This window comes from Ovis canadensis, chromosome 7, assembly GCF_042477335.2.
Source record: "Ovis canadensis isolate MfBH-ARS-UI-01 breed Bighorn chromosome 7, ARS-UI_OviCan_v2, whole genome shotgun sequence".
Lineage (NCBI taxonomy): Eukaryota > Metazoa > Chordata > Mammalia > Artiodactyla > Bovidae > Ovis > Ovis canadensis.
Genome location: NC_091251.1, coordinates 112,570,191 through 112,595,630, shown reverse-complemented (window position 1 = coordinate 112,595,630; position 25,440 = coordinate 112,570,191). Strand labels below are relative to the sequence as shown.

The 25,440-nt window shown below is 53.6% G+C and overlaps 1 protein-coding gene and 1 long non-coding RNA gene across 7 annotated transcripts in view; one reads left to right on the top strand and one right to left on the bottom strand.

Moving 5' to 3' along the window:
* The window catches only part of TTC7B (tetratricopeptide repeat domain 7B), a 270,410-nt gene that overhangs the window by 202,960 nt on the left and 42,010 nt on the right, over positions 1-25,440 (top strand). For 3 of the 6 annotated variants that reach the window (XM_069597264.1, XM_069597265.1, XM_069597266.1), the window contains 4 exons: positions 8,577-8,693; positions 16,872-16,969; positions 20,933-21,103; positions 23,590-23,640. In XM_069597264.1, the coding sequence (XP_069453365.1) occupies positions 8,577-8,693; positions 16,872-16,969; positions 20,933-21,103; positions 23,590-23,640 (437 nt within the window). The remainder of the gene's footprint in view (positions 1-8,576; positions 8,694-16,871; positions 16,970-20,932; positions 21,104-23,589; positions 23,641-25,440) is intronic. The other 3 variants (XM_069597261.1, XM_069597260.1, XM_069597263.1) reach the window with 3 other exon arrangements.
* Positions 9,302-11,176, bottom strand: LOC138443968 (uncharacterized). Its single transcript, XR_011258388.1, has 2 exons — positions 10,676-11,176; positions 9,302-10,499 (listed from the first exon to the last, which is right to left on the bottom strand). It is a non-coding gene; the product is annotated as an uncharacterized lncRNA (long non-coding RNA).

Genomic DNA, 25,440 nt, shown 5'->3' with positions numbered 1-25,440 from the left:
TTACTGGAATGAAATAAACACAGAACTGCCTAAGTGTAGGGACTATGGGAAGTGTTTTCCTGGAGGTCTTAAAAAAAAATCAGACCATTGAAAGTAAAAATGGAGAGTTATGAAGTAGAGCGGTGCTTTTGGAACTTAAATTTGCACACAAATCACCTGGGAATCTTGTTACATGAAGATTCTAATCCATCAGGTCTCGTTCTAATGCGTTAGAACAAGATTCTAACCCGTCTTGTTACATGTGACTGCTCTGTCCACGGGATTCTCCAGGTACCAACACTGGAGAAGATCCTTCTCCACAGGGTCTTCCCCGTCCAGGGAGCAAGCCTGGGTCTTCTGGCCTGCAGGCAGGTTCTTACTGTCTGAGCCACCAGGGGGGCCCGCACTGGGCCTGGCGTGGGTGGGCGTCCTGCACTTCTCCCAGGTTCCCAGGGCGTGCAGCAGGCGCCGCCCTTACCGCATTCTTGAGTATCGAAGCGTCCCCTGCAGGGCCCTCAAGGCCTTTCCCAGGTCTGGGTTACCTATCTATCTACATAGTTTTCTTTTTCCAATGAGTCGACCAACAGCTGTCAACACGGCAGTTAGGTGAGCCAGATGATGAAGGAAGCTGAGCAGACAGATCATTCGTTCAGATGATGCTTGTTGGTCCATCTCCATGAGTGATCTGTTCCCCAAGTGGTTATGGGAGCCGTCATGTGACTGGTGCCAAACCCTCCTCCTTCCGCCTGTCCTCAGAGGGTCCTCGGGGGTCCGGGAGCGCCAGCCCCGGGCCTGCACAGCTGTACGCCCACCATTGCAGGCACGCCTGGGTGTGGCTGAGCCCATGGAGATGCGTCAGGCCAGGTGGCCCGGTGACCAGTCCCGGCCCCGCTCCCTCTGTCGACGGTGACTCAGCCCGGATCAGAGACCATGTTTTGCAGAGAACACCCTGTCCCGGGATCAGCCTGCTGAATCCAGTGGGAGAGCCAGGGCTCCGAGACCAGCAGGCCGTCAGAAACTCGGGCGAGGAGGAGTCAAGATGGATTTCCTTCACCAAAGCCAGCCTGGAACCTGAGGGCTGCCGCTCACCCCGGTGTTGGAGGGCTGGTCGGCGGTGTCTGATGACGGCCGGTCGGTGACCGGCGAGGGGCCTGCTCAGCGCTCTCAGACTCCGTCCCGGCATCGGGTTTCCGCCTCCTCTGCCTCACCACGTGCTCCGGGCGCCCCGCTCGGCTCCTCTCCCCTTCTGCTCCGTGGCTGCCCAACCATCTTCCCCACCTCACACTGCGTCTCAGTGCACCTGCCCCCTCCCACCCCTGCCCCCTGTGCGGTCTCTTCCGCCCGCTGACGCTCCCCACGGGTGTTTTGCAGCCGGTCCACGCCAGCCCTCAGCTCAGGCCCCCGGAAGAGAGATGGGGGCGGTGTTCGAGGTCCCCGTGGCCACTGCCCCACTTGGGCAAACACCACAGGCATTTTCTGCACAGCTGTTTTGTATCCTGGCTGACATTCAGCTGCTAAACAAAGACAGGTCCCTGGCAGGCATAGCCCAAGCGCTGCAAACAGATCAGCAGAAAATACCAGACGTTCCGGCTTGCCGAGGTGTTCTTTCTGAGTCAGCGGCCTTGACGACAGCGTTTACGGATCTGATTAGTGAGGGTTTGTTTATTAACATGTGTGTTTCCTCCTTGATGCAATTAATGCGCGCATTTTCCATGCTGTCAAGTAAGATTGGAGGGAGTTTGTTACTACAGCGTTTCTCTAAATGTTCCTAATTTATTGTCATCGACAGCTCTTCATCAGAAAGCTTGGTGAGGCATACTAGATTTCAGAATTTAGCAATATCTCCTCTTTGGTTGTGTTCTCAGGTCCCAGCGTTATATCCCAGACTCCAGACCCCATTCTTTGAGCACACGGGGACGATCCTGCCTTGGCTTGAGGTGGTCCCTCTGCCTGCCTGGAAGGCCTCTCCCCAGAGCCCGTCCCTCCCGAACTAGAAAAGCCCCCTCGGTTGTCCTCCATGGACCCTGCCTCCTTCCTTTGGCGCTGCCAGATAACCTCGTCAGTATCTCTGTGGGTTTATCACATATCCTGTGTCTAGACCGCTAGACCGTGAGCTTTTGGTGAGGGGAGGAATACCGCGTCTTACTCCTCTTTGTGGCCTCAAGGGCCTATTAGGCACTTTTTAAATGACTAACAAAAAGATGAACAGATACATGATCAGGCACGCTCACAACTGCACAGCTCTGCCGTTCCGTCGCTCAGTCGTGTCCAGCTCTTTGTGACCCCATGGACTGCAGCACGCCAGGCTTCTCTCTTTCCTGTCTCCTGGAGTTTACTCTAACTCATGTCCACTGAGTCTATGCTGCCATCCAACCATCTCATCCTCTGTCGCCCCACCCCCCCACCCCGCCTCGGTCTTTCCCAGCATCAGGGTCTTTTCCAGTGAGTCACTCCTTCACGTCAGGCGGCCAAAGTATTGGAGCTTCAGCTTCAGCATCAGTCCTTCCAGTGAATATTCGGGACTGATCTCCTTTAGGATGAACTGGTTTGCTCTCCTTGCAGTCCAAGGGACTCTCAGGAGTCTTCCCCAACAGCACAGCTCAAAAGCATCAGTCATTTGGTGCTCAGCCATCTTTATGGTGAACTCTCACATCCGTACATGACTCCTGGAGAAGCCATAGCCTTGACTATATGGATCTTTGTCAGCAAAGTGATGGCTTTTTAATACGCTGTCTATGTTTATAAGTAAACAGATGAAAAGAAATATGCAAATGAGATGAGGAAGAAGCTAGTTGCTGCGTGGGGAGGGGCGGATCAGAAACGTCAGACAGAGGGACTTTCACGGTCGTTGGGAGGGTCCCTGGGAAGAGGGTGGAGAACACAGGCAGAGAGGTAGGAGGGCCTGTGAGGGGTCATGTCTGGGTCGCATGGGGGTGGGGCCCAGGGTAAAGCTAAACCAGAGGGATGTGCTCGAGGTAGGGTGTCCAGGGAGTGAGGAAATCTTCCTAGGGGTGAAATTGGAGATTAAACCGGGCCCTGGTGCATTGCCCAAAGTGCCTGATGAGAACTCACGACGCCACAGACCCCAGAGCTTCACCAGGGGCCCACATCTTCTCTCTCAGCGCTACACTAAGCCAGGCAGTTATTTTGAGAGTTACTCTGGGATTCTCAAAAAAATTCCAAAAATAGGGTAAAATATTATTTCTATTAGTTCTAATGAAAAGTAAAACCCTGATTAACTGTGTCCGGCAAGTGTCTAGAGCTTTATATGCACCTGACTTTTGAGGGAAGAAGCAAGTCACAAAAAGCAAATGTAATCATTTTATTCAGAATCACGCATCCTAGGAACAACACCTCAGCAGCCCCAACTCCTCTTTCCCTGCAGCCCTGCCCAAATTTCAGGGCCTCCTGAGTTGGGAAGATCCCCTGGAGAAGGAAATGGCAACCCGCTCCAAAATCCCTGCATAGAGAATCCCACCCATGGAGGAGCCTGGAGAGGGGGTCACAGAGAGTCGGACACACACGCACACGATCTGTGCCTAAGCCAGAAACCTTACCTCATCTTTGTGGCAAGTCTTTATTTTACTGATTGGGCTGTATATTCTCTGAGGGCAAGGAACTGTATTTTATGCCTCTTTCTCTTCCACACAGCATCTAACGGAGATCTTTGCAGATTTTGTCTCCATATGCGTGCTCAGCCCTGTCTGATTCTTTGTGAGCCTATGGAAGGTAGCCCGGCAGGCTCCTCTGTCCAGGAGATTCTCCAGGCAAAAATACAGGAGTAGGTTGCCATTTCCTGCTCCCAGGGAGCTTCCTGACCCAGGGATCAAACCCATGCCTTCTGTGTCTCCTGCATTGTAGGTGGATTCTTTATCACTTGCACATTTTAGGGTTTTAAATATTTAACAGTGGATTAGAAAATGCTACATATCTTCATTAGTGTCAGTAGTGTGTTTAGAATATTTTAAGTCTTTCTCTTGTTTCTTGTCCTGCGCTTTGGAGTCAAGTGGGTTTGGGCATACATTTCTGTTCTGCCAGGATCCAGCTGTGTGAACTCGGGCAGAAGACTTAGCTTTCGGCCTAACTTGAAGAGATGTTGCAAGAATCACGGATTACATGTTTACAGCGTCTGGCAGCCACTGTGGTTACTGTTATTATTTCACTTGTCTTGGAAGCAGAAGCTTCCTGGCTTATAGCTCATTATTCCACAACGGAGAGCTCTTGTATTTTCTGGAATTGCATTTCCATTTGAGAGTTTTAGCTTCTGTTTACTTAAGGCTGGCTTCAGTGGTTGGGGGGCAAGGAGGTTTGACCTGAACCTTGAAAGCTAAGTAGAGAAGGCTTTAAAAGCAGAAACGGATAGAAAAGTAGCTCCAGACAGAAGGAACAGCCTGCCCACAGACTCAGGGGCGTGAGGAGGGTGACCGCGGAGGGAGGCTGCCCTGACTAGGATGGGGGTGCTCCTGGCAGGTGGAGCACATGGGCAGGAGCCAGGCCCTCAGGGGCACTGCCCGAGCTGCCAGATTTGGGCTCCAGGAACATCGTCAGTCTTCATTAACTTCCTGTAAGGATTCGAGGAGTCTCTGAACAAAGAGTTTTAAAATTAGGTTAATGGACTTTGAGCCAGCTGCAGGGAACAGGAAGAGGCCATTCTCCCAGCACCTGACGTCTGACTGCACTTGGAGAAACACCTCACTTGGCCGTGGTTGGACCGGGGGTGGGTGTAGCCGTCCACCGGCTGCCGCCTCCGTCGCATCAACAGCTGGGCGCTGAGACAGCCGCGGGTGGGCGGTCTTGGGATTTCCGCCTCAGGGTCTCCTCCATCCGTGGGATCTGTGGCCTCTTGGGACATCAACCGCGGCCCGTGAACGCCAGTCGCTGTGTGTATCTTCGAGTCTGTCCTAGTGGAACGTGCCCCCAGCCAGGCGTTTGCAACAGTCCTGAGATGCGTGAGTAGGGCTCGGCGGGAAGGGCGCCAGGCGTCCCAGGGTCTCTTCTGGCTTTGTTCTCCGCCTCACCAGCCAGGCCCAGGGCCGGGCTCTGAGGCCAGCCCTCTGCCCCCCACTTCTGCCTGCCTTCAAGGGCGGGCCAGATTCAGGGGTCCCGGAGGTCTGCCATCATGCAGGACACGCCTGACGGTGGGCGAGTGGCTCTACCCCCAAGCCCTGTCCCCGGCCCCTCTGCCCCCCCAGCCCCTCTGTCCCTGGCCCCTCTGCTGCCCCAGCCCCTCTGTCCCCAGCCCTGTCCCCAGCCCCCTGTCCCACAGCCCCCCCATCCCCAGCCCCCTGTCCCTGGCCCCAGCCCCTCTGCCGCCCCAGCCCCCCTGTCCCCCAGCCCCTCTGGCCCCAGCCCTGGCCCCGGCCCAGGCCCCAGCCCCGGCCCCTCTGCCACCCCAGCCTCTCCATCGCGCTGCTCCCCTTCCGCTGCTCGTCCAGCGCCTTCCCCATCACTCGGGCTCAGCAGTTGTACTATTGTTCTTCCCGTCGGGTTTTCTGAAATCCAGCCCACACCTTTTCAACTCCATGTCCTGAGTCAAGTGTTTGAAAGCTGTTATTTCATGTTAATTAGAAGTTCTTTTTCCGCCAGGAAGCCTTGCACAGAACTGTTCTCCCAAGCTGCAGCCTAGAGACAGGCTCTGGCGTCTTGTCCAGTTACAGGAGCCGTGATAACTGCTCTCAGAGCCGAGCTGCCTGCTGGGCGGAGACCTACCCCCCAACCTCCTGGCCTCTGTGGGCAGGCCCGCTTTAAGCCTGGCTCAGTCAGAGGACCCGGGGGCTTCTGAGAACCCACCGTGGTCCTGGCAGGGTGGCCCATTGGCCCGACTGGCTTGGTGCCCAACCATCACCTGTGAGGTCTCTGGCGTCCAAGCAGGGCTCCCCCACAGCTGACAGGCGGCTTCCTCGGTAACACGCCTCCCAGGTGACCTATGTTTGCTGGAAGACTCTGCTGGAAACGTGGTAAAGAATCTGTCTGCAACTCGGGAGACCAGGGTTCCATCCCTGGGTCAGGAAGATCCCCTGGAGGAAGGAATGGCAACCACTCCAGTCTTCTTGCCTGGAGAACCCCATGGACGAAGGAGCCTGGTGGGCCACAGTCCACGGGGTTGCAGAGAGTCAGACACGACTGAGTGACTCACATTTTCACTTTCACTTTTAATACTTTCTGGTGAAAAAAGTACTCCCACTACCTTCTAGACTCATGAAGACACTCATGAGGCAACATCTGTCTCCTTAAAAACCCCTGAAGACAGCCTGAGTAGCTGCCGTTCCCTGCAAGCAGTCCTGGAAAGGCCTCCAGGAACGTCACTCCTTGAGGTGTTTTTGAGCCGAAGCCAAGCCCTACCTCCATCTGGCCTCACTCTCTCTGCCCGCCGCTGGTAGGCTAGGCCCTGCTGCCCTCATTTCTTGGCCTGTGGTTCTTTCCCCCACCCCGGCTTCTGCAGCCCCAGGCTTGAGGGGACCACAGCCCTGACCCCGGGGGGCCGCCAGCACCTGCTCGGACTCCACTGGGAGGGAGAGGATGGTGCCGAGCCATCCCGAGCTCGGGTGGCGCCTCTCAGGACCAGCTTATTCCAGCTCATAGGGGAAAAGAGACTGCCCACCTCAGAAGTACCTGCCTTCAAATGAGTGGTCTCTAGTGAGGAATTCTCCTATAAGTCTAACTTCAATCACTAGAAACATTTTTCTTTATCGTCTGTGGTTTAGAGAGAAAATGCTGATTTGAAGCTTGTTGACCTTACGGTGCTAAGCACTGTGGAAGGAAGGCCAGAGAGAGATACTGGGATTTTCTTGTTGAAGGGAGATGAACACCACCGACTGAGAAGGGTCCTTACAAAGGCAACCTGTAAAGGGCCGAGCGGGGGCACACAGAAGACTTCAACAAGCAGGAGCTCCTCCCTGTCTTCGTCTTCCTTTTATTAACAACAAACACCGCCTCACAAGAACTTCCCAGGTGGCGCTGGTGGCAGAGAACCCAGCTGCCACTGCAGGAGACGCAAGAGACGCGGGTTCGATCCCTGGGTCGGGAAGATCCCCTGGAGGAAGAGATGGCAACACACTGCGGGACTCTGGCCTGGAGAATCCCATGGACCGAGGAGTCTGGTGGGCTACAGTCCACGGGGTCGCAAAGAGTCGGACGCAACTGAAGTGACTTTGCACGCCTGTGGCGCACACAGAGCAAAGATGAAGGTGTGATTAAGTGGGATCCGTGGGAGACTTGTGTGATGAGATGGGGTTTTGGTGAATTTAGGAGGAATCAAGGAGAGACGTGGATTAGCAGAGGTTAAGATTGAGAACATGGCGTATACTCTCAGAGTTATGATAAAAAAACAGACTCTGGAGAATTACATGGGGCCTCCCAGGTGGCTCAGCGGTGAAAGAATCCACCAGCAGTGAGGAGACATGAGTTCAATCCCTGGGTTGGAAAGATCTCTTGGAGGAGGAAATGGCAACCCACTCAAGTATTCTTGCCTGAAAAATCCCATGGAGAGAGGAGCCTGGCAGGCTGCAGTGCATCAACAGACGCGACTGAGCTCACACGCACACTCTCTGCAGTGAATTAGGCTGGTAGGAGCAAAGAGCCCAGTGGAAAACACGGCGCCAAACGGGCTGGTGACACACGGTGCCCTGCAGGCAGTCTGCAAGGCCTCGATAAGGAATTCTGACTCATCATTACAGGTGGTCAGGAGCCACTGTAGTTTCTTGAGCTGGGCGTGGGAGTGACGTTTAGATGCGATTTCTTTATGTACGATCTCTTAGAGCCGGGAAAGTGAGAGGATAGCACGGCCATCGGGACGGAAGCTGGGCTCAGGCTGGGGCTTCACAAGGACAACGGCAATGAGCCCGGGAACCAAGGGAGCTGATGCCAGAGGGAGTGAGCAGACTGCGAGCAGAGGGGCTCTGAGAGGTCGGGAAAGGGAGAAGGGGCCACGCTGAGTGCCCTGGCGGCCTGGACGGGCCATGGGCAGGGCCAGGAAGAGGGAGAGGCAGTCACAGTGGTGACTTGGTGAAGTCCTTGCCCCATCAGAGCAGGGCTGGAGCAGATCCAGAGGGGAAGGCCTCACCCAGGCCCCGCTTTTCATGAGCCCTGGGTGCAAGCTGTCATCTCCTTCATGCAATGAGGATCACTGCGTAACGTCACTGATAGATATTTATATCAACCGAGTCACATCGCGTGGAGTTTTGTAAATAAATCAAAATTCACTTTTGATGGATTTTTGAGGTTTTGCAGATAAGGTGGTTGTGCTCTAAAAAGCGCCCTGTTCCTAAAATCTCTGTGTCCTGAATGAAATCAGCCGCTCGGATGCTTTTCACCTGACCACCCGTGGCGGCACTGTGCCGACGTCGCCGTGGGGCCGAGACTCGGGCAAAGCCGGATCCTGCCCCGCGAGCTCTGGAGTCCCCGGCTGCCGCGCTTCCCTCGGGTCCAGCCTTCGGACGCCCCCTCCTGTACGGTGGCCAGAGTCCCTTCCGGTTCCTTAGGGAAAACCCGAACGGACGCTGTGCCCCCCCAGCAGGGTTCCCAGAGCTCCCGGCCGCCCGAGCCGTCCTGCCGGGCTCCGGCCTGAGCTGTGTCCTCCCCTCTGTCTCCCCACGCAGACTGCTGTTTTCCAAAGTGAAGCTGGAGTCCCTCTCCCGGGGCCCGGACGAGGCGCTCCTCACGTGCAAGCACATGTTACAGATCTGGAAATCCTGCTACAACCTGACCAACCCCAGGTAAGAGGCCAGGCGCGCGGCGTGCGGGCATCGCGCGGCGTGCGGGCATCGCGCGGCGTGCGGGCATCGCGCGGCGTGCGGGCATCGCGCGGCGTGCGGGCATCGCGCGGCGTGCGGGCATCGCGCGGCGTGCGGGCATCGCGCGGCGTGCGGGCATCGCGCGGCGTGCGGGCATCGCGCGGCGTGCGGGCATCGCGCGGCGCCCGGCATCTGGCGGGACGGGCTCTCCAGCCCCGTGCACCCCCGGCCGCGCGGTGGAGCCTCACGTCCGTCTTTAAGGGCACGTTAAAGCGTTTGATGAATCCGCCAAGTTATGGGTTTCTTATGCTTTTGCCGCCACGGTGGCCTGCTAGGCTCAATTCCGATCGGTCTCCTTCTGATTTCGCTCAACCAGCCATTTACATGATTCCTTTGAAGAGTCTTACCATCTTGCTAGCGATTTGTGGATAGACTAGTCAGTTATATATTCCAGATGGTGTTCTCACAGTAATATTTAAAAGACCTGAGTGGATAACAGGCCGCATCCTACCAGGGAGAGTAGAAATTGCTATTGGGGTGATAAAGTGTAATTTTCAAGCAGCTAAAATCATGACTCAAATACACAGGAAGCATGTATCAAAGGTTTTATCTATCTCATTAACTAATGAAGGGAGCAATAAGACCGATTCAAAGAAGAATTTGAAAACTAGATATGCTGGAATGAATTTGCAAATATAAAAACAATAATATCCTATAAAACAATTAAATATATTGTTTGGGGTTACCTTCTCTAAAGACACTGATTGTGTCTCAACCAGACAAAACTGGTAGGTTTTCCGCCGGGCAACTCTGCCCCCCAGAGCTGTGAGACGGCCTGACCAGTCTCAGTCAGTCAAGGCCCCACGCCGCACAGGCAGATTCTGTGGGGAAGGGCCGCTAGGCAGCCCACCAGTCCTCTCCCAGTACGTCCCCGAAAAGCATCATATTCAAGTCTTGGGCATTGTTCCCAGCAAATGTCTAGATTACAAAGTGTGCCCAGACCTGTGACAGAAGTGATTTAGGAAAAGGGGACCTGGTGATTGAGGTGAATTCAGACAGCCACTCACACACTCAGAATATGTTCAGGTTCGCAGCAGGACGTATGGATAGCCTGCCTGCTACTCTGAAGAGTCAGGAGTCTGAAATGTGTAAGTCACGGATGTGTTCGGGGTCCGGCCCAGCCCCCGGGAGGCCGGCAGGGGGAGGGTGTGTGGGCTTAGGCGGGGCTGCCACAAGGACAGTGATGAGACCGGGGTCAGGCAACATCAGGAGAGTCTGGGGCGACTCCAAGGGAGCGAAAAAGGGAGCCAGGGCTAAGCTTCGTGCTCTGAAGGGCTGGGCGGAGCGCACAGCCGCTGGTGTGACAGGAACAGCGAAGAGCTGGTCGGTAACTGGGGAGCATTAGTCAGGTCTAGACCCTGCAGAGCAGGGCTGAGAAGGTGAAGGAGGAGAGGCCTTGGCCCGGGCCGTCTCTCATGAGCCCCCGGCGCAGGCGGGGAGGCCACCCCAGCCGTCTCCCCTCAGTGGGAAGACCCCCGGAGATGGGCCTCCTCCTTCTGTGGCTGTGTTCTGGAGCTAAACATCATCCTGATGTTTGGAGAAGGCTGCCTTCTCAGTCTGTAGGCAGCAGTGGGAAACGCCCGCATTTCTGTCCCCAGAGCCCCGCTCCCTGTCTCCCGGTCTCCCTGCAGCAGTAGGATTCGGGCCGTGGGGAGGGTCTTTGCCACGAGCCGGGCCGGAGGCGGCACTGTGGAGCTGGCTGCTTCCCGCTGGAGCTCATGCCTTTGTCTGTGCCCCCGAGAAATGAGGAAAGAAATCCATCAGCTCCCATGTTGCCAATTTCCCCTCTGTTCTCCACACCTCTCCCACCTCCCCACATTTCCTCCCACGTAGCAACCAAGAATATTGAATGTGAGGAGAAAAAAAAAATAGCAGAATCGGAAAGCTCTTTAAAAATACTTCACCAAATGCCTGGGCTGTGTGCATGCTTCCTCCGTCTCCCAGAGGATCTTCTGGCGGAGGGTGGAGCCTGGCTGCGGGGCAGGGAGGATGGGGCGGGGTGGGGGGTGGGGTGGGTTGCCTCGGGGGAGGGGTGCTTCGGGGGAGGGGTGCCTGGGGGGAGAGGTGCCTTGGGGGAGGGGCGACAGGTCTTCCTGTTGCTCTTCTAACTGTATTTTCTCTGGGATAGAAATAAAGCGCTTCTCCTGTGGCCCTCCCCGCGCCGTCGGAGGACGCAGCCCTGGCACAAAGGGGGCACAGTACGGGGCCGGGCAGGGGAGGGCTTGGGAGGGCAGCGCCCCACGGTCCCCAGATCAGGGCAGCTCTGGGCCCGGCAGCCCCCAGTCGGGTCACACAGGGTTCTAGAAAAGGCCAGAGGCGCATGAGCAGGTGGGTGAGAGGCAGCCCTGCCTGGGAAGCAGAAAGCCCCCTGGCTGCAGGAGGCTGGCTTCCGGCTGCAGGAGGCTGGCTTCCGGCTGCAGGAGGCTGGCTTCCGGCTGCAGGAGGCTGGCTTCCGGCTGCAGGAGGCTGGCTTCCGGCTGCAGGAGGGCCTCGCTGACTTGGGGCTCAGGCGCCCCTTGTGTCTCGGATGCCTCGTGGGGAGGTCTCTTCTCACCCTCAGGGTCTCCCCCCTGCTCCCACCCCTACAAACCCCCCTGGGGGCTGGCACGGGCCTCCAGAGCAGGGAACACAAGGGCACAGAGGACAACCCTGGGGCATCGCAGGGCCAGACTGCGGCCGGACCTCGCTGAGTGTTCTCTGCAACCTGCCCCTCCTGTTAACTTTGGCTTGAGGGAGAGCCACACCGCCAGCTCAGGCCACATCTCCCGTGAGCGCAGGGTGCAGGGCGTTCTCCTGGGCGTGCGCGTGGCAGAGTGCCGGTCACTGCAGAAACCTGGGTGGACTTCCTGAGGCCTGCAAGGTTGCGCTTGCCTTTGGGACAGAAACCCGCCTCATGGTCTGCCTCCTCTCTCGGGGAAGCGCACAGCTCCGGTTGTTCTCGCAAGTGTTGACCTGGCCACTCAAGACCGAGTGACTTCGGCCAGAGCCTCACTAGACGGTCCAGCAGCCTCCCCGCGTGGAAGCACTTCCCCGTCTCTCTGCTGCCGGGCCAGGCTGTTTATACGTTCCTCTCAAGCCATGTCTCAGCCTTGCCAGACGGCTGCTGTTCATTCCACTTTATAAACAAAAGTGAAGCTGCGTGAGGTTACAGATCTTGCCCTAGTTTTCTCAGCTAAACAACTGGTACATCTTTGATTCAGACCCCGGTCTGCTGAACATCCAGGCCCTCCCCATCGCCTATGCCCCTCTCTCAGTCGACAGCCAGCTTCTTTGCCTTTGGTTTCTTATTATTAACCACTCTTCTCCCTCTTGTCGCCACCACTTGGACCATCCATCATGTAGTCACATGATTGGAAGGAAACTTTTTCTTCCTAAGTCCCATTTCAATCACATTAATGCATAGCACATAAGTGTTGAAAGGAAAAAAGGACAAGTTCTTTGCTGTAACCTCAGCTGGGAACAGGAAACCCCATTTCACGCTAACCAGCTCAGTCGCTCAGTCGTGTCCGACTCCTTGCGACACCGTGGCCTGCAGCACGCCAGGCCCCCCTGTCCTTCACCACAGCCCGGAGTTCACTCAAACTCATGTCCATTGAGTCAGTGATGCCATCTAGCCATCACATCCTCTGTCATCCCCTTCTCCTCCCACCTTCAATCTTTCCCAGCATCAGGGTTTTTTCAAATTTGTCAGTTCTTATCAGGTGGCCAAATGATTGGAGTTTCACCTTCAGCATCAGTCCTTCCAATGAATATTCAGGACTGATTTCTTTAGGATGGACTGATTGGATCTCCTTGCTGTCCAAGGGACTCTCAAGAGCCTTCTCCAACACCACAGTTCAAAAGTATCAATTCTTTGGCACTCAGCTTTCTTTATAGTCCAGCTCTCACATCCATACATGACTACTGGAAAAACCATTGCTTTGACTAGATGGACCTTTGTTAGAAAATTAGTGTCTCTGCTTTTTAATATGCTACCTAGGTTTCTCATAGCCTTTCTTCCAAGAAGCAAGCGTCTTTTAATTTCATGGCTGCAGTCACCATCTGCAGTGATTTTGAAGCTCCTAAAATAAAGTCTGTCACTGTTTCCATTGTTTCCCCATCTATTTGCCGTGAAGTGATGGGACCAGATGCCATGATCTTCGTTTTCTGAACGTTGAGTTTTAAGCCAACTTTTTCAGTCTCCACTTTCACTTTCATCGAGAGGCTTTTTAGTTCTTCTTTGCTTTCTGCCATAAGTGTAGTGTCATGTCCATATCTGAGGTTATTGCTATTTCTCCCAGCAATCTTGATTCTGCTTGTGCTTCATCTAGCCCAGCGTTTCTCATGATGTACTCTGCATATAAGTTAAATAAGCTCGGTGACAATATACAGCCTTGACATACTCCTTTTCCTATTTGGAACCAGTCTGTTGTTCCATATCTGGTTCTAACCGTTGCTTCTTGACCTGCATACAGATTTCTCAGGAGGTGGGTAAGATGGTCTGGTATTCCCATCTCTTTCAGAATTTTACACAGTTTATTGTGATCCGCACAGTCAAAGGCTTTGGCATAGTCAATAAAGAAGATGTTTTTCTGGAACTCTCATTGAAAAACAATGATCCAACGGATGTTGGCAATTTGATCTCTGGTTCCTCTGCCTTTTGTAAAACCAGCTTGAACAACTGAAAGTTCACGGGTCACGTATTGCTGAAGCCTGGCTTGGAGAATTTTGAACATTACTAGCGTGTGAGATGAGTGCAATTGTGCAGTAGTTAGAACATTCCTTGGCATTTCTTTTCTTTGGGATTGGAGTGAAAACTGACCTTTTCCAGTCCTGTGGCCACTGCTGAGTTTTCCAAGCATATTGAGTGCAGCACTTTCACAGCATCGTCTTTCAGGATTTGAAATAGGTCAGCTGGAATTCCTTCACCTCCACTAGCTTTGTTCGTAGTGATGCTTCCTAAGGCCCACTTGACTTCGCACTCCAGGATGTCTGGCTCTAGGAGGGATCACATCATCGCGGTTTTCTGGGTCGTGAAGATCTTTTTTGGTGGTTCTTCTGTGTGTCCTCGCCGCCTCTTCTTGACGCTGGCAGCCCCCGTATCTCGGAGGAGCTTTTCTTTCCGCACAGGGCGCTCTCGTGCCTTCTCAGAGCAGCCCCAGAAAATGGGCAGCTGTTGCATTCTGTCGGACCCTTTTTACCGATGAGAAGGCTGAGTTCGGAAGCAAAGGGAGCTTGCCTTGTTTGTGTGGTCCTGCCTGAAGACGCCTGGGAAATGCTCCAGCTTCCGCTCCAAGGCCCCCTGTTACATCCAGTATTCATCATGTACCTGGCACTATCTCAGAGCCAGGAAGCGACAAAGCGGTGATGAACTCTAGTATCCGACTCCCAGCCCCCCGCCAGCTTTCCTCTTGCAGTTAGAGAAGTTTCCGGTTTCCAGAACAGCTCAACCATCAGGAGAGTTTACTCTGGACTTTCAGTCCTGACTTAGGGGCGCAGGAGCTCCCGGACACGTCCATCTCCACGTGTGGGTCCCTGCAGCTCATGGGCAGTGGATTTGAGGCTCCTTCCGGTTTCCTTTCCCTAAACCCTCTGCTGACACTGTTGTGGGGAATGGTTTTCCCTTCCTTTCTGCCAGCCTCCTTGGGAGGGGGTCCTGGCACCTAAGGGCGAGCCAGAGAGGAGCTGAGGTGGCGGGGCCATCGGGGGAGGTGGTCTGCAGAGGAGCCCAAGCACACGTGTCCCAGAGAGAGGAGGGCTCGCGGGGGGACAGGCCAGAGTGAGAGCGCTAAGCCGCCTCGAGGGCCAGCCAGGCCTCCCCGGCCCCTTCTCCCTCCTCCTGTGGGTCACGGTGAAGGCAGAGTCTGCAGCATGCAAGCCAAGAACTGAACCTGCTTAAAGCATCCAGCGGGATTCTTAGTCATTAAGTCAGGGTGGAGACAAAAGCGTCTCCGTCTCCGTTCAGACGAGTTACTCTTGCCTATATACGGTGGAGATAAAGGAAGGGATACAACCGTACGTAGTTTCTCAGCTGGTGGGAGAGAAACAGGTCAACAGCTTACTGAGTGATCTTTGTAAGTCAAGATTTTGTCTTAGTTGGGGTTTCTAACACCTGGGGTTGGAGGTCCTTAACTCGGCTTCCTCAAACCTGCCGTCATGTGACATTTGCAGGCACGGTACTTATAAGGACCCCTGAGGTGTGTGCCCAGGAGTTGTCACTCTTCTGAATGCTGTGTCTGCATGACCTCAGTTCAGCCTGACTTGTGCGTACGTTGGAAGACAATCTTCCTCATCTCCCAGGGAAGTCCCTGAAGCACACAGGAAGTGGCCTTGCTCAGAGTGACCTACCAGTAGGGACAGATGTAGGAAGGAACCCAGACTCCTGGGCTGGCTGGGTTCCAGGATGCAACGCAGCACGCAGCAGCCAGCCCTGTGCTCTGAAACTTGGTGCAGGGGGAAGCCTGGGACAGACAGTTCCCATCCTCTTACCACGGTCCAGTTCACTGAAAACCTAGGCACCTCCTTCCTTTGCAATTCCAGCACCTCACTGTGTCCTGGAATCCCCAAGGTGATGAAAACTATCACTATATTTTGAGATCATATCTTCCCAAAACTCCTAGGTGGGGGACCTATAGCAACATTCAGATGATTAACTCTTTGCCAAATTTTTATAGTATTTTTGTAATATTTATATTAAAAATACATGCCTGAACAGAACAATGCCAGAAACATTCAGTTGGTGATGTGATTAATGCCTGTCTGCACAGACTTTCATGCTGTCTTCAGCTCAGAGACATTTATTTTTCTCAGACATGGAAATAACTGATAGAATAGTTTCCAGAAAACATGTATCCAGTGATGTCATAAGTATAGGCTGACAAACAGTACTGAAGCAAGTTTCCTTCTGTTTCCTGTGGATTTCTCCGACTACCTCACTGGACATGGAAATTACAGCCTGCAAACCATATTAAGTTTCATAGCAAATCTTGTTGGTACCACTTTTAGCAACAGCTGCAGAGAGGAAGGAAATCGTGTCCCTTTATTGTCGAAGTTGAATTTCTTGACAACAACAACTAAAAAAATTATCCGTAGAGCCCCCAGATTTAAAAAGAAAAAAAAAAAGGACTGAAAGAAAAGCATTAGACTCAAACCTTAAGAGACAAATATGCATCTTTGATAGAGTATCTTGATGGAGGAAAAAGAAGAAGGCGGTTTTCATTGTTTTTGCTTGCAGGCTTCTGCAGTTAGAGGGGGAGCAGTGTGAGCTAAGGGCTGTGAGTGGCCTGTGCGGTCTCCCCGTGACTCACCTGAGGGGTGGCCAGTCCCGTTTTGCAGGAGCAGCCTGCGAGGCTCGGTGCGGGACGCTGGTTGGGGGCGCCAGCTGGGAGGCTGCTGGCGCCAGCTGGGAGGCTGTTGGCAGGACCCGAGGTGCCCTCCCTGAGGCTGCCTCCTGCTCAGGAGCGCTGGCTGGGGGCTCTCTGCCAGCCCCCCGTCCCGTGTGCAGCCTCACACAGCTTCTCCCTTGTTCATTAGTCAGAGGCCTCGACCGAATTATTGATGATAAAGGCTTGTTCTCAGGACCCAAATGAGGCCGTGGCTGTGATAGCCTTTGAAAAGTAGGGCCCAGTGGTTCTTGAATTCGGCTCCGCCTTGGAACCAAGGGGGAGCTTTGAACGCCAGCACTTCTGATCTGTTGGGGCGGGCAGGACCCGGGCCTCAGCGGTTTATCGAGATGCCCCGGGTGGTGTTTCTGGGCCGCCACCGGCTGGAAGCATAGGTACTGAGTGCGGGTTCCCGAAGGCAGCGGGAGGATGGCGCGCTCATGGCCCCGGCGAGCCTGGCGCCCAGCGCGGGTGCCCAGCGGTGAGCCCCCGTCGGCGGGGGAGACCCTGGCTCCGCGTTTCATTTCCCGCACTAGCTCAGGCCCGCAGGCGCGGCTTGAGCTGCGCTGGGGATACGGATGCTGAAAGGAAGCCGGCCCAGGGAAAGCTGGATGCGCGGTGACAGGTGAGGAGGTGCCGAAGAACCTCAGAAACGCAATTCGGGCGTGGGGATCAGGTGCTGCTCGTCCCTTCCCCCGCCCACCTTCCAATGACTGACCTTTGCAGCTGTGTTTTGCAGTGATTCTGGACGTGGGAGCAGCCTCTTAGATAGAACCATCGCTGACAGACGACAGCTTAATACAATTACTTTGCCAGACTTCAGCGATCCCGAGACAGGTGAGACTGAACGGGCAGCGGGGCTGAAACGGTGTTAACTGGAGCGGGGTGGGGCCCGGCCCCGAGCCCCGTGGGGTGAAGACCCCCGGGCCCAGGGTGGGAAGGCACCCCCAGGGAAACTGGCTCATCTGCCGCCTGACGGGCCTTTTCCCCAGGGTCTTTTTCAAGCCTGTGTTCACAGTGCGGCCGTCCTGTTCCTTGCCAACGCAATTCTTTGAAATCTTTCTGTTTTTCCCCTTGCTCTTGGAGCCAAAAATTCGAAACTAAAATTAGACTCTTCCCATCCCCTGCAGGCGCCCCTCGGCTTTTGTGTTTCTTTGTCTCTCTGTAGGTTTCAGACTTGCTGAAGTCAAGGTTTCGGTGTCTTATCCGTGGCACCCACGAACCCACACCCACCCCGCAAAGGACCCCTGTGAGGGGGCAGTGGGTTCTGAGCCTCCGAGTCTACTGACCCCGAGAGGAGGCCTGCCGCACTTCCTGCCTCTCTGCAGATACTAGCACGTCAGTTCACATCTGTGTTTCCACAGTTGCCTAAGTATAGGCCAGGTAGAGATACCACTGTCATCTCCAGAAGTGCAGACAAGTAATTTTTGATAGAAATACCGACATCTCAGGGGGCCGTCTGGAGGACTCAGCGGACCCCTGGACTACTGAGATGTGCCCAGCTGTGAGCCTGAGGCAGACCCCGGGTGTCGTGGGGAGCGGGTTTGCTGCCTCCCCGCCACCCGCCTGGGCCTCTGTGTGGCTCAGTCCACCTCCGGGCGCCCCCAGCGGCCCCGGGTCCTGACCCAGTCCCTCCGAAGAGCCGGAGAGCAGCCCTGAGCCCAGCGCGGGGGGTCACCCTGGAGAGCCTCTCCCCGGGGACGGGAGCCGGGTGCAGTCCTCGCCCGAGCTGTTCTCCCAGCTGCCCACCTTGCCCGGCTAGGCCCCCTTTTCCAGACCTCAAGTCGGCGCAGGAAGCCCGACCACAGGGCCCTGGGGCTCCCCCGTCAGGAGAGCGCTGAGCAGCGCGGATTTCAGTCAATGCCTTTTACCAGCCTCCGCTCCAGGTGCAGGCTGGGAGGGCCACAGGGGCTTGGCCCTGCAGCGGCCTGGGCCCCGGGCTGAGGGCCAGCCACTGGCAGGCTTAGATGTGAACCAGGCCGACCCTGAGCTGGGCTCTGCTCACGGTCCAGTCCCACTGGAGGGACGTGCGTGACCCCTCGCTGCAGAAAAGGGAAGCTCAGGCTCTTAGCCCCCACAAGGCGAGGCTCTGACCTCCGGGGAGAGAAGACAGGGAGGTGATGCTCACCCGCCCGGGGCCTCCTCCCCGCCCAGGACCCTGCGAGGACCCTGGTATGAAGTCAGACCCCCTGTCCTTCCAGCTGGTCGGGGTCTTCATTTGCCCCGAGGTCCCCAAACTTTCGTCTACATCACAGTGCAAACAGGCAGGAGAAAATGAGCGAGGCCCTTGGGGTTCATTCTCCCCGTTGCCCCAGGAGCGTCCCCCCTGCCCCGAGCCCTCAGGAGGCTCCCTCCGCAGAGGAAGCCTCAGGTGCCACAGCGTCCCGGTGAGGTGCATCTCGTGCCCAGCGGGGGTGGCCGCCCTTGTCCGCAGTGGGCACCGCTGTCCCTGAATCCTGAGCCGGGGCGGGGCCCACACTGCTGGGGCACAGGCTCCCAGGTGCCGGCCAGTGGCCGTGTCACTGTGGCGTTGTGGTTGTACTTGCCACACGAGCCCCTCCAAGGCGCTTCTCGCCCACCCTGCCCGGGAGCCCCAAGTCGTTGGTTTTACCACCACCAGTACTTACCAGGAGGCTAGGGAGCCGGAAGAATGGAAGGCCATGTTAGCAGACCTTATCAGCGCCAGACTGGTCGTAAATGATGGCAGAACATTCTGAGACAATCTTTTAAACCCAAGAGACTTAAAAAAACCCAACAGACTCTCCTGTGAATGGAAAAGGTGCCTCCGTCTTGATGAATAAAGGGCAGTGTTGTTCAGCTGAGCCCGTGGGCAGTTCCAGGAGGACAGCAGTGCCTATTGGCGCATCTGTGTGGACCCCTGTCTCCCGAACGACCCACGGATTTAGCTTAAGCTCTGATTCCGAAGGTTCCGTAGGGATGGCCCTGCTTCCTCCCTGCCCTTCTCCCTCGCCTTTTCCTGAAGATAACCGGTTTTATTAGCTTTTGGTTTTCCCTTCCATGCAAATAAGCTTAGATCTTATTTCCCACATCCCTTGACTTGAAAACAGCCGACTGTGTCTGGGCTGCTCGGCCCCGTGGGGCCCCTTCACGCGTCCCCCAGCCCCCCTGCCTTCGTCAGCGGAGAGTGTCCTGGGGCTTTATTTCAGCTCCACAATCAGTGGATTTTCTAAATGCCCTGAAGGACCCAAGCCTCTGCCAGGAGCACAGCGGGTGAAGGCGCATGCCCGGCCCGGAGGCGACCTCCGCGATCACACCGCCCACCCCGTCACTGCGGCGCAGGAGACCCCTTCTCGGAGCCACAGCCCCGCTTGGATTGTCCTTTTTGTTTTCTAGAGCTAAAATTTTATTTCCCTTTTATTTATTTATTTTTAAATTTTCTATTGTGGAAAAGCTTCAAATACACCAAAATAGAGATACTAGTGCCATGAGTCCCCGTGTGCCTGCCACTAGCCCCCAACAGTCCCCCCCCTTTTTTTCCCTTATCTCTGCTGTCCAACACTTAGTTTCTGTAAGGTATTCTGAGGCAGATCTCATATCATATTTTGCCTGTTAAAATTTCAATGTATGTGTCAAACAGATAAGAGTTCTTTAAAAGTCTAGCCAAGGTACCCTCATCACACATCTGGGGGCATGGTGAAGTACAGGCTCGGCGGTGTTCGTTTTGAAAGGTGGGTAACTCGCCGGGAGGACTGTCTCCACCCCTGCAATTGCCCAGATGCGGATCTGAGCCATCACTCGAGGGGAGCCCGAGTCTAGAAGCCTCGGGCCAGCCACGCCCACTGCAGCCAGAGGGCGGACGTCGGTTTCATTAGGCAGGTGTGGCAGAGTGAGAACCACCAGTGAAGAATCCGCTTTCCCTCCTAATACCGCCTCTCAGTCCCCTTCTCTCCCCACCCCCACCTCTACCGTCCAGTAGGTTCCTAGCCATCAAAAGAGACTCCAATGGAAGGACAGTCTTTCAACTCTGGAACTATGAGTCATTGTTTTTTCTTTGGAATAAGTTAGTTCCTTAAATAGAGGATGAAAAAAAAATTTTTTTTTTCTTCCTTTTGCCTTCAAAACAGGATGTGGAGTAAGGGGATTTATCTTTAGTCATTGGTGGATATTGCCAGACACCTATCCGAAGTAAAATGATTCTTCCACCTTGAAAGTTTGCCCCACTTTGTCCAGGAAAGTTTTCAGCTGTCGCCGTGGTGGTCCTCCCTCCTGTGGTGTGTCTCTCCAGCTGAAGACAGGAGGTGACAGCCAGCCCAGCCCCCACACCCAACTGTGGCCCAGCCCCCGCACTGACACTCCATTGCTGCCATGCTGGGACCTGGCCCGTGGTTGCCCCTCAATAGCTGCACCTAGGAAAACCTTAGTTTTCAAGTAAATTTTATATAAGTGCTTCTCATAAAAAAACAAATCAAGGAAAAGTCAAGTTCTAATCCTTTCCAATTGAAAAGTGAAGAGTTTCTTTCCCTCTAGAATGTTGCAGATACTGTAGGTTAAAGACGTGTTATTTTCAATGGACCATACTGCTGAATCTGTGCCCAGGTAAATCTGAGTTATTTTTATTCCATGGTGTTGTTGCAGAACAGATAATAACCAGTGGAAAAACAGCAAATTTGTTTTCTTCGAAAAGCACTTGTATTCTGTTGTCAAGTAGAGGAATGATTGAGTATTACATGACCTCATTTTCTTTGCAGCTTATGTGAGTATATTAAAAGCTAGTTTATTTTTTCTTTGTGTTTCTAAAGTTTTTTTGCCTTTTTCCTTTTTTTTCTCTTTCACTCTTAGTGTCAGACTCCTCCTCCTCTTCTTCTCTTCCAAGAACCGAGTCTCCTCTCCACCTGTTTCTGTCTCCTCATCTTCCTTCTCACCCCAAAACCGAAACCTTCGTGTGGCCCCCGGCTGCACGCTCAGTCAGTGACCCGGGGCCCCGCCAGGAACCCTCTCTGTGGAAACATGGTTTATGTTTGGTTTTTTCCTTTCTTAAACCTGCTTCATTTGCCTGATGTTCTATTTTCTGATAATCTTCCTAACTGATAAGCTGGGTAGCAAACTCCATCAAATCCAACTGACAGGAAATCTTGCTAGTCTGAAAACCCAGATGCTGCCTGGGGCAGGAGACAGTGTTGCTGAGCTCCGCCCTCCCCTCGGAAAAGCAGAGGAAACCTGTCTTGAGCAGAATCAATGGAAGCTTTTCTAGAACACTGCCTCTGGCTCTTGAGCACTCCTGTGATTTCCTGGAGTTGATATCAATGCATAAAGATCCTATTTTCTTAAAAACGACAAATTAGAACATTCCTAATTATTTCCAGTTTTCGATTTAGAAATGAATTCAACAAGTAAGTCATAATCAAGGTCGTATTGTAAAGATATCGGTCATCTGCCTTTTAAATACGTGGTTCTCAGAGCTTATGCTGTGTTACAGTCACACAGAGAGCTTTGAAGACTGCAGGCTCCCTGGGTCCGACCCCCAGAGTTTACGATTCAGGAGGCCTGAGCTGGGGCTCAAGAGTGTGCACGTGCGTGAAATACCTTCTCAGGACTCCAGTGCCAGTGGTTGTAAGACTCTGAATTGCTTTCCATTGGCAGGGAAAGAAAATGTAGGGCTTGCGGCATGAATCTAGGCAGGGAAATTGAACCGTGTTTTAATATGATCTTGCTTTGAAATAATAGGAACATTTGAAAGTCTGTTTTGGGTCCTGTCAATTAAAAAAAAAAAAAGATCCCTGTATTAAAATGAGACACTGGTTGATAAAGTCCTTAAATGGCCCCTAAATGTGGGTCTCACCGGGAGATCCACCCTTGTTCTTCCACTCATTTATTTAATGCTCACTTTACCTGCAACACAGCCAGAAAATTTAATCTCTGTATCCCTGATTTATAAGGGCTCATCTTTGGTCCGAACGCTCAGTTATATGCTGAACAAAAGCTCAGCATATAAAGTACTCTCCCTAATGTGCTCATATTTCTGATGGCGACCTGCTGTGTGAGACTCACTCACGCGTGCACACACACACACACAGAAAGGAGACTATCGTCTAAAATAAATCATTTAAACCAAGAAACACTCTGACCTTACTTATCTGCGTAGTAGCTGTTCTGAACTCAGCCTCGATGACAATCCCACTTTTACAAAATGGAGGATGAAGATAATGTTTTTAAACTGCTTACGCTGTTTTTAATCTACTTCTTAAAATAGACATTCTCCCTTAGTACAGTGACTAGGAGCAGTTGCCAACTTTGGTTATTTTTCTGTTTTGTTTTTTCCAGAGAAGTTTTTTACATTTTTTGCCCAGCTTGAGGCTGGGGTTCTTAAAACGGAATCTTACTGAGCCAGGTGGCTCAGCTGTAGAGAATTCACCTGCCAGTGCAAGAGATGTGGGTTTGATCCCTGGGTGGCGACGATCCCCTGGAGGAGGAAATGGCAGCCCCCTCCAGTATTGTCAGCAGGAAAAGCCCATGGACAGACAAGCCTGGCAGGCTGCAGTCCACAGGGTCGCAGAGTCAGACAGACTGAGCAGCTGAACAATGACAAGAAAAACTGTTCCAGAATGAGGTTAGATGTTCCCACCACCCCTCCCCTTCTCGTTTGCATAACAAAGCCACCTACCTCCACACCCACCGGTATTTACCTCCTTGCATCCCAAGAAGCCCTGTGTCCCTTTAAACCTCTGAGGACTGAGGTCCACCTTTCTGGTGGGACACCTGATATCAGATTAATTAGCAAATGGGCAGGGCAGCATGCACCCCCTGGGCTTTCTGCTAAACATATTATGCACCAGGCAGTGCTCAGTTGTTTATTTTTCACAAAGCTCTGAGTCACCTTCCGTCCTCAGGGAGCCCCTCGCCGGTCACCAGGTGTTGCCTCCCAGCCACAAACACAGCATTCGGCTAGAGAAGGGAAACATGCCGCACGTGCACGTGCCTAGTAAAGGCAGAATTTCTTGATTAAAATTATAGTAAATTTGAATGCCAGCTCTTTCCCCTAGAACAGAGAGCCTAGACCTGAAGCTTCATGAATCCCACCCCACCCCCAATCCTTTGACTTCACAGGATTGATCACTAGCCCAACCCTACAACTGTTGGAATCATGAAGAGGCTTAATGTGTGGAAAGATCTGAAAATTGCTTGTTTGGTTATTTTTCCCTTCCCTTTGGAATTTCCTGCCCTGGAAACAAACCAGTCCATGCATTGGTCAGCTTTCACATGCTGAGGGAACATTTAAACACGGAGGGGAATGCCCAGTTGGCCTTCCTTTGCTTAAAAAAAAAAAAATCATTGTTAGTGGAAAAACATATGTCACTCTTGAATTGAAATCTGATCCCAGACAACCAGACTTACAGTTGGAAGGTTATGAGAATTCCATTTGCTTTCTTAGCCTTAATTTTGAGTTTTCAAATGTTTGTTTCTTGGTTTTAATTTTTGGTTTGATTTGTTGTTCCAAGGCAACTCTCCAGAAGTATACTTTCATGGTTTTCCCTCCCTTTTTTCAGTTAGTAAGTAGTTCACCGATCTATTAACTTTCCCCAGGGTCTCCAGAATCACGCTACCCTCCACCGCGCCGTGTGTGTTGTGGCTGTTGAGTCCTGGGAGTGTTCGGATGGCCTGGACCCTAAGCTGCCACCCGCTTGCTCACTCCTCGCGGGGCCCAGCTCTCGCGAGATTCTAACGCTCCCGCCTGCAGCTTGGGTTTAAATACGGAGGAGGCAGCGCTTGTCTGGGAAGGACTACAGGCGGAGGCATTGCAGGAAAAATGCCCAAGGGAAGGCGTGCGGTGGGGGTGTCAGCAGCCCCGCGGCGACTGATCCAAAGTGTGAGACATCTAGGCTTCCCAGCGAGGGTCATCTGTAGATTTGGGGTAGAGGGAACTAGTTGAATCTCAAAATTCCTTTCTGGTTCAACTCTTTTTGCTGCGTGGAAAAAGCGATTCCCTTTCCATACGGTAAAATGAGGCTTGACGTATTCATACAGAGGTCTTAACCTTTTTGATAAAAACAGCCCGCAGTCTCTGGAAGGCCAGGGGAACCTGGGTTCAGCAGGCAGTTCTGCAGAGGGGCCCGTGCAACCCATTTAACCTTCCTGGCCTTGGACTCCTCACCTGTGAGGAGCTAAATTTGCTTGCTATTCTGCTCACACACCCGGGCTCCCCAGGTGCCGCTAGTCGTAATGCAGGAGACCCGAGAGACGCCGATTTGATCTCTGGGTCAGGAAGATGCCCTGGAGAGGAAATGGCGGACCACTCCAGTATTCCTGCCTGGACAGAGGAGCCTGGCGGGCTACAGTCCGTGGGGTCGCAGAGTCGGACACGGCTGAAGCGACTTGAGCACGCTGTTCACAGACGCCTTTGTGGCTTACCAGGAGCTGGTCCTGACTTTAAGCCTCTACCAGCCCCTGTGGCTCCCAGAGGGCAGTGACCGGCCAGGCGGGGAGAGCTGGCCTGGAAGGTAGCCGCCAGGCCGCCCCCACGGTGCCCGCCCTCCTGAGCTGAGGCGCCCGGGCACCCCGTGCACCCACCCCAGCGGTCGTCATTCTGGAGGGAGAGCTGGGTGGGTGTTCTCTCCGAGAATGTGCCAGCTTGTGTCCCCAGCTTCATTTCATTTCACCGATTCTGGGGAAAGTGCTGCTCTCTTTAGGAGCCCAGAGAAGAGAATGATTCTAAGTAAAACACACACCGCTCAGGTGAAGCAAAGTGAGAGACAAGGCCGAGCTGGTGAGCATCTTATGATTGACGTTGCGTTTTCTGACATTTAAAAACATCCGTCAGGATCAGGAAGTGACCAGTCAGTGAGGTGGTGACTGACTTTACCTTCTGCCTCTGCCTAACAGAAAAAAGTCACTTTTTAATCTATATATGAAAAGGTCCCTCTAATGATGGCCCCACTGCCTTTGAGGGGTGGCAGCTGAAGTGTAAACGTTATTGCTTTTTTAATTAAAATTAATTCTCTTTAAAAAATAGTTTGGGCTTCCCTGGGGGCTCAGATGGTAAAGAATCTACACGCAACGTGGGGGTCTCAGGTTCCATCCCTGGGTTAGAAAGATGACCTGGAGGAGGGCACGTCAATCCACCCCAGGGTTCCTGTTTGGAGAATCCCACGACAGAGGCTACAGCCCACGGGGTCGCAAAGGGTCGGACACGACTGAGCGACAAACACTGGACGCTGCCGCAGTTCACTTAGTTCTAGGATGTCTTTCTCTAGACGAGGCTGAATGGCAGTTCAGGAGGTGGACGCGTCAGTAATGCGGCCCTCGGGCTGACGCCGGGCGTGTGCGTCCGGGAGCGAGACCGCAGCCCAAGC